The 8060-nt window shown below is 63.4% G+C and overlaps 1 protein-coding gene across 1 annotated transcript in view; it reads right to left on the reverse strand.

Moving 5' to 3' along the window:
* Nucleotides 1-8060, reverse strand: part of ARHGAP30 (Rho GTPase activating protein 30) — a 16417-nt gene that overhangs the window by 1758 nt on the left and 6599 nt on the right. Inside the window, exons 3-12 of the mRNA XM_006764726.2 lie at nt 7259-7403; nt 6701-6783; nt 6450-6557; nt 5811-5938; nt 5193-5364; nt 5017-5120; nt 4865-4942; nt 4045-4434; nt 2909-3180; nt 163-2826 (exon numbers count right to left, since the gene is read on the reverse strand). Coding sequence (XP_006764789.1) covers nt 1225-2826; nt 2909-3180; nt 4045-4434; nt 4865-4942; nt 5017-5120; nt 5193-5364; nt 5811-5938; nt 6450-6557; nt 6701-6783; nt 7259-7403 — 3082 coding nt within the window. The 3' untranslated portion in view covers nt 163-1224. The remainder of the gene's footprint in view (nt 1-162; nt 2827-2908; nt 3181-4044; nt 4435-4864; nt 4943-5016; nt 5121-5192; nt 5365-5810; nt 5939-6449; nt 6558-6700; nt 6784-7258; nt 7404-8060) is intronic.

The following is an 8060-nucleotide window of genomic DNA, read 5'->3' on the forward strand; positions in this document are numbered from 1 at the left end:
CCTCTTCCTGGGATGGGGCCTGCCTATTTAGTTCCAGGGAGGGCCAGGGGAAGGGGGGGGAACGTCCATCGGAGGCGCCATCTTTGATAAGGGCGTCAGGACCCCTCCCTGGAGCGTTTCCGGGGGGCACCTCCCTCGGGCGCACTTCCGCCGGCTGCGCACCTTCGTATTAGCGTCCCAGGCGCTCGCTCGGGACCCGAGGCTTCCACCACGAGAGGAACCCCGATCCCCCTCGGCGGTCAGCACTGCCTGCGTGGACTCGGGGAGCGCGATGTCGGGCCGAGGGGAGCAGTCCAGACTCGGGTCGCAGACCTGCCTCTGAGACCCCGGCATTCGGGGGCCTCGTTAGCCTTGGTTTCCTCGGCTGTGAATGCGGAGCCCAGCCGCACAGAGCTAACTGGCAGGAAAGGAGCAGCATGAAGGACGGAGGACACCCGCCCCCGCGGGCAGTGACGCCAATGTCAGTTTCTCTTCCCCTTTCCCGACGCCCTAGCCCAGCTCGTTTCCTGCCGCAGGTCTCCATGGCAACGACTGAGCCCGAGCAGCCCAAAGGCAAGGATTGGCCCGACATGAAATTATGTGACCTGTCACCCAAGACTTCAGTAAGAATCATGAAACTGCACACTCCACATGTGAAAACACAGCTTTTATTCTAAAACACGGGCCCTTGTGAGAATGGAGACGCGGGCCAGGGTCTGAGTGACGCCGTTCCCTTCCCTAAAAAGGGAAGGAAGTTGTTTCAAAGGAAAAGACCCAGCGATCGGCAGGAGGCCGCCCTTCCTCAGCGCGGAGGCCGGCGGTGCAGGGGCTGGCGGAGGGCTGGTTCTCCTGACCTGGGCCGGCGGGCCAGGCGGGCCACCGGGTGGAGAACGGCCCCGGGACCGGACAGCCCCAGAGTGCGCGCCAGGCTCCGCCCCGGCCTGCCCTCCCCGCCTTCACTCTGCCCTTGGGAAGCCGCTGGGGTGCCAGCCCACCCTCCGGCAATGGCCTCACTCCCTAGGAACAGGCTCTTGGTGACTTTCCTGGGAAGCTCCTCAGGGAGAGGTGCTTGGTGTCGGAGACAAGTGCAGGCAAACCCACCAGACAGCCCCCCACAGTCCCAGAGGAGTCGGGGGGCCAGAGCCTAAAGAGTGGGGGCCACCGCTGCTCAGGCTGAGGAGGCAGCTAGTCAGGTCCCCAGAGACTGAAGACAACTTACTGGCCCCTTTGCCCAGTGCTCTGGTGCTAATCATAGTCCCTCACTCGTCCAGGGTCAGCCTGTGTTTCAAATGCATAGGATCGGCGCTGTGGGGGCGAAAGGGGCTGAGGAGGCTCGGGCTCTCGGGGAGGCAGACTAAACCGACTCCGGGGTTCAGACCCTCCTGTGCCTTCCGGTGGGAGCTCTAGGCAGCTGAGGGGCCGCGGGGAATGGGCAGGGATCATGCTACAGAGAGAGGTTCTGGGGATGAGGCTGTAGTCCTCGCTCCCGCTCCCCGGACAGGTCTGGGTCCGCCACACCCCCAGTGCCTCGGTTCTCTGGCGGTCCCTGGCCAGGGCCACGGCAGCATCAAAGGAAAGACTGCCTCCATTCCTCCAAGAGGAGCGGGAGGCCCGGGCCCCCCGGGCCCTTTCCCCAGGAGTCCCATCCAGCCGGCCAGGCCTTGGGCATGGGTTTGCAGGTGCCACATGGATCTTGCTACACATTACACTGGGCATCTTGGCAAACTGTGGCTTAGGGGGCACCACCGGCACAGAGCGGACCTGTTGGACCTGAACCAGGGTGGAGGCCAGGCGCATGCCCACACTGCCAGCTGAGCTAAGGGGACAGGGGCACAGATGGCAGCCCTCTAGACTGGGCTGCCCCTCAGGCTCCATCTCCTCTGGCCAGGGTGGCTGTGGGGCTGCCTGTTGGGTCTCAGAGGCCTGGGCACTGCCCTCTTTGGCATCGTCAACCTCTAGGGACACTGCATGCAGCCCTGGGAGGAGGAAGCCCCCCTCTCGATGGCCTCCTCCAGCCCTCTGCTCTCCCTCCGCCTCTCCATCCCCGCTCTCCCGCTCCCTGCCGGCCTCCGCTGCTCCTCCTTCGGCTGTTTCTGCGCTGTCTTCACCATCTCCTTGGTCTGCTCTGGCTTCTTGGTCTCTGTTCTCCCTCTGCCCTCTGGCTTTACCCTCATTCTCTCTGCCTTCCTCAGCCACTGGTGTGTGGACAACTTCCCAGCTCTCCCCAGCAGCTGGCATCTCCTGGGCCCCCTGCTCCAGGTCCCTTCCAGCGTCCGCCTGAGCTTCCTCTCCCTCCTCAGCCTCTTCCTGTCTTTCAGTCTTTGTTTTCTTCTTGCCTTTACCTGGCTCTCCTGTTCGCTCCACACCCTTAGCTGCCTCCATGCTCTCTCCCTCCTGCCAACCTCCGGACTCTTCCTTGGCTTCTGTCTCCCCCCCACTTTCTTCCCTCAAATTGACCACCCTCTCTGGGCCCCCCTCAGCCTCCCCGCCTTCCCCTGCCTCTCCAGCCTCCGCCTTGTTCTCTGGGCTCCCCTCAGCCTCCTCCCGGATGTCCCCTCTGCTGCCATGCTCCGTCTCCTTGTCCTCCTCAACTTCCCAGCATGCCTGCACCCGCTCAGCCTGTCCTAGAGCCTCCAGGCTGCCTGGACCCTCCCCGGCCGGGGACTGGGGCCCCAGGAGAGGACTGAGGTCGTCGTAGGCACTCAGGAAGACTTCTTCCCCGGGGTCCTCCTCTGCCTCAGGCCCAGGCCCCCGGGAGTCCGGGGAACAGCAGCTGGGAGCCAGGACAAACTGCGCCTCATCCAGAGACAGGTCGTCCAGGGGCGGCTCCACGGAGAACTCCTCCACCTGTGGGCCAGCAGTGGCTCAGGACCCGGGGTCCTGCCTGCCCTCTGGACACCTCCCGACCCCAAACCAGCAGGCTCCTTACCTGAGGGCCCGCTCTCAGCAGCTCCTCCAGGTAGCCCATCCCAGGGTCGTCCTCCCCAGGGGAGAAGGCTGCTCCTGCTCCTGCTGCTCCTGCCTTGGCCGCCTCCCCTTCCTCCGCCCCCACCCACTCAGGCTCTGAGCTGCTGGAGTCCTCCAGGAAGGAGAAGGAGTCTTGCACCTCCTGGGACAGGCAGTCCTCCAGGGCAGGGGCCAAGGCTGCGGGGCCGGAGTCAGCCAGGGGACCTGGGGCTGGACTTGCCTCGGACTTCTCATCTGTTAGAAGAGAGGTAGCCCCAGGAACACAAAGGTCACGGCCAGCCCTGACCCTCTCCAAGGCGGCCTTTCCAGCATTGCTACGGGGGCCCACACTCCCAGCCCAGACCCCCACGTGGCTATCCTTTCAGACCAATATTCCAAATTATTGGCTTACAGCCGCCTGCGCTGAGCTCCTACCAGGTGCCCGGCACCATGCGATTCACCTTCTTTCCCCACAAAGCACCTCATCACAGGGCCTGATCGCCCTGTTACACATGAGGAGCCTGAGACTCAGGGATGAACAGTCGGCCCAGGCCACACAGGTGGCAGACACATTTGGTCCCCCGTGGACTCCACAGCCACGGCCGTAGCCCCTGCCTGATGCTGCGCCCTTGTTGTGGGTGACACTGCGGAACGAGTACCAAGCAAAGCTCAGACCAGCTCTGCCGCTCGACCGGAAGCAGTGCCAGGCTCCGCTAAGCTGCCGCCACGGCGCCCCGCGAGGCCAGCAAGGCCTGGTCACAGCAAGTGAGAGGTGGACTACGCGGGCGCCACGGTGTCCTCCACACAGCACTTGGCACGCAGTGACCCCCAGGAGGTGTCAGCTGTCCGTTAGTGCTGATGCTGTGGCTCAGTGCTACCTGTCCTTCGTCCCCCTGCCTGTGTCTGACCCAGACCCCACCCTCGGGTGTAGGAGGGATCCTCATACCAGAGATTTCAAGTGAATGACTGGATTCCCCCCCACCTTGAACCGGGGGCAAGTGAAGGTGACCACCCGAAGCCCAAGGCCTGAGGCCTCTGCCCGCTCCCCTCCCGCCCCCACCCCAGCTTCACAGCTTCAGCTGGAGGGTCTAGTCCCCACTCCCTGTCCCAGGTCCTCACCTGGGGGGCCAGGGCCCGGGCAGGGGCCAGAGGCGGGACTTGGCCGGGGCTGTAGGGCAGGGCACTCCAGGCCGCGGGTGAGCCTGGCCAAGGAGACGTTAGAGATGATGTTTGGAGGCACGCTGAGGATAGAGGTGATGTGTAGTGGGAGGTTGACGTTGTACGGGTCTGAGATGTGGACGCCGGCACAGCGCTCGGCCCGGCTGCCGCCCCCAGCACGGGCCGCTGACCGCCCGGGGCGCGGCGTTCCTGGCTCGGAGTTGGTGCTGTCCAGGGCCCCTGCCTCGGGCTCCGGTTCACCCTCTGCTGCCTCCGCAGAATCATCCTCCAAGCTCTCAGGCACCAGGGGGCTTGGCCGGGGGCTGCTGGGCGGCAGGAGCGCCTCTGGCTCTGCAAGAGAGAGGGCAGCAGCCTCAGCGGCCGGACTGCACCAGGACGCTCCGGCCCAGCACAGCGCCTCCCTGCGTCCTGGAGCCTCGCGTCCCTGGCCACGACCGCCAACCTCCCACGGCCAGCAGGTCACAGGTCACCCCCACAAGCCACGGCGTCTGCATGTGCTCATGTGAACACATCATGGAACAAGACAAACCCCTATAAACCTGGCGGCCAGCATTGTGGCTGGCATATATTACACACTTTTGTGATGTAGAAATAGTACCTATTGAAATGAGTGAGCAGCACACACACATGCACACACAGTGGTCTTAGTCATACACTGTTATTCCCTTACAGACCCCTCACAGATGTGGTTCCACATACGGACGCCAGCAGGCCCATGGCGACACCACAGCACACACCTCACGGGGCGCACGGCACTCACCGTCACTGGCCCCAGCCACAGCGCTCAGGGAGTCCATGCTCTTGGCTGGCCTCAGGGTCCCCTTGTCAGATTTGTCCTCTGCAAGACGGGGGTGTCAGGCCTGGGCCGGGCACTCCCACACCAGAGCGCCCCCCACCTCGCCCCAAACTTACCCCTGTCCTCAGCCCCCCGTGGGAATTTCCGCTTGGTCTCATGGCCAGAGCGACCCAGATTGAAGATAGATCTCCACTTCCTGACCTTCAAAGACCCTTTCCTCCTGGAGGGAACGGAGAGGTCACTGGGGTGGGCCTGCGGGTCAGCGCGGGAGGAGGGCGGGAGGGAGCCTTACTTGTGCTCTGTGATCTCAATGATGGTGTGATAGGGCCGGAGCTGGGGGGGGCCGTCGCCAGCCTGCAGGACGCTAGGCAGGTGGTAGGGCAGCGACCTGGGCATCAGGTCCTCGGGGCTGCTCGATGCCCGGAGCCCTGGAAGGGACCGCCATCCACTCTCCAGCTCCCCACCTGGGAAAGGAGGGGAGCCGTCACCAAGAAGAGAAGTGAGGGCTCCGAGCACCCAGCGCCATCACATCTGCCTGCTCACCAGCTAAGGGTGGACCTGGAGGCCCCTGGTCTAGCTCCTCAAGGGGGGTGAGTCCCAGGGACAAAGGGGGCCAGAGATCCTGGGACACTGGCTGGTGGGGGCGGGAGTCAATGAACAGCCATTAGTCTTGAGAGCCAGGCGGTGAGCAAGAGACCGGCCGCTGGCACGGAGAGCAGGAGCGGCCTGCGCACGCGTTGGCTGTGCCTGCCTCTCCCGGCCTTCGCCATGAGGCCGTCAGCAACATCTCCCTGAGACTCAGTTTTCTCATCTGCAAAATGGGAGACTGACCTGGACGACCTCCGAGGCCCCCGCAGCTCTGCCGGGACTCCCCAGGCAGTGGTGACAGGCTGGGCCAGGGGACACTCACCAGAGAGGGCGGTGCCCCCAAAGAGCCGGTCCACGTGCGTGAGGATGAACTCCACCACGATGGACTGCACGCGCACCTCCATGAAGGCTGCCGTCCCGTTGAAGCCCGAGGCCTCGATGTCCTTGGACCTGCGCGGAGGGGAGTGACTCACCCCGATGGGGCGGGGATGCCTTCCCTGGATTCTCCCTGGAGGTCCCTCACACCTGTGCCCTGCGCCCTCAGCCCCTCTCCCCCTCCCCACCACACACAGGATTCCAGGCTCAAAGCCACTTCCTCCAGGAAGCCCGCGGCACCCTCCGAGCGCACCTCTGCTTCCCGCGCCCACCGGGGGCCTGTGTGCCATCTGATATAAGCTCTATCGCGATTGCCCCCAGGACGCGCCACCTCCTCCCCGCAGGCGCGCTGCCAGGACCGTGCTCCAGGCCCAGGGGACGCAAGACATTGGCCCCAAACCCACTGGACCAGGACCTGAGCGTGAGCTCAGAGAGGCGTCAAGGGCTGAGCCGCATCCCACTCAGTGCGACGCTGAATCTTTCTGTGCTTCATGGTCTCGGGAGACCCCCATCCCCTCTCCGGCCACCCGCACAGTCCCCGCCTGTGCTGCCCGCAGGGCTTGGCGCTGATCACACGAGCACGCACCTCAGCAGGTTGGGGGCCCACACGATGGCCAGGTTGCGGGCGTGCATGTTGGTCTGGGCACTGAATGAAGCCATGTGCACCAAGTGGCGCATGAGGAACTCCAGGGTCCTGCAGGGGGGGCCGGGGGCCAGGGGTTAGAGGTCAGGGGCAGGCGTAGGACTGGCCCAGGAGCTGGGAGAGACAGGTCTAGGCCCCGTGGAAGGACTGGGCTGTGCCGGAGCAGGGCTGGGCGTGGGGAGGAGCCCACACACCTGTAGTTTGGGGCGGGGAGTTCTCGAAGCACCTCTAGGATCTTGACCAAGCGCTCAGGCTCCAGCTGCACCGCCACAGCCTCCTGATTGGGGGAAGGTTCCAGAAGCGGGTCAGTGGCCCAGCCTGCCCTGCTTCCTCCCCAGAGCTCCGAGGCAAACTGAGCAACAGCTGCGCTGCCCACGCCGGCCTTGGCCCAGATGCACAGGGCAGCAGGGAGAGCCCAGAGTCGGGGACCCAGAGACCTGCAGGGAATCTTGGCTGTGCCCCTCAATAGCCTGTGACCTTGAACAGCCCACTGCCGTCTGCCTGGCGTCCTCTATGGGTCCTGGTCCGGGAAGACCTCCTCCCCCCGCCTCCCATGGGTGCCCTGGGCCGGGAGCGGTTCCAGGTGTCTGGGAAGCCTCTCCGCCCGGTTTAGCGGTGGGGAGAGGGGCGGGGGGGAGCGGGGAAGGCGGAGGCACACCTCTGCTGCTCAGGGTCTCCAGGTTCTGCTGCTCAATAAATAAAACCAGGACAGCCACCCTCAGCCCTCTCTGGCACCCCAGCCTCTAACTCACAGCAAACTTGTCATAGAGGCGGTAGGTGAGGAGGGGGTCGGGCAGTTCTCTGAAGTAGGCCTTGCACAGTGAGGACACGCAGTGGATATCTTGGAGGTAAACATCTCGCCGCAGGTCTGGCTTCCGCTCCACCTCAAACTCCTGCCTGGGGAGGTGCAGAGTGGTCAGGGGTGCGGCTGAGAAATGGGGGAGCTACAGGGATGCTCCAGACAGGGGTGAGGGGCAACGTGTGTGGGACTTGGAAGGAGGACCTGGGGCGTGTAGGTGGCCGCACAGGGCAGATGTGAGCAGAATAGGTGGCTCAGTGCGCGGACAGGGTCCGCAGCAGGGGAAGCGGCTACAGGCGTAGCAATGGGCGGGGTGCGGGGGGCGGGGGTAGGGACCAATAGAAGTGGGAGGCGGGCCTGGCCATATCTGGGTTACAGAGGTGGAAAATGGGTGAGTATAACCTCACATGAAAAGGTAAGTGCACATCTTCATAATCTTGGATATGGCACCGAAAGCACAGGCAACCCAAGAAAAAATAAATTGAACATCAAAATTACAAACTTTTGAGCCCTGGTGGTGTTGCTCAGTGGTTAGAGAATAGGCCTGGCACCAGATGGCCACAGGTTTTGTTATTGTTGTTGTTGTTGTTTTAGTGTATTTTTATTATTTTTTTTTAATATATTTTATTGAGTTTTTACAGAGAGGAAAGGAGAGAGATAGAGAGTCAGAAACATCGATGAGAGAGAAACATCGACCAGCTGCCTCCTGCACACTCCCCACTGGGGATGTGCCCGCAACCCAGGTACATGCCCTT

Source organism: Myotis davidii, unplaced genomic scaffold (genome assembly GCF_000327345.1).
Source record: "Myotis davidii unplaced genomic scaffold, ASM32734v1 scaffold1121, whole genome shotgun sequence".
Lineage (NCBI taxonomy): Eukaryota > Metazoa > Chordata > Mammalia > Chiroptera > Vespertilionidae > Myotis > Myotis davidii.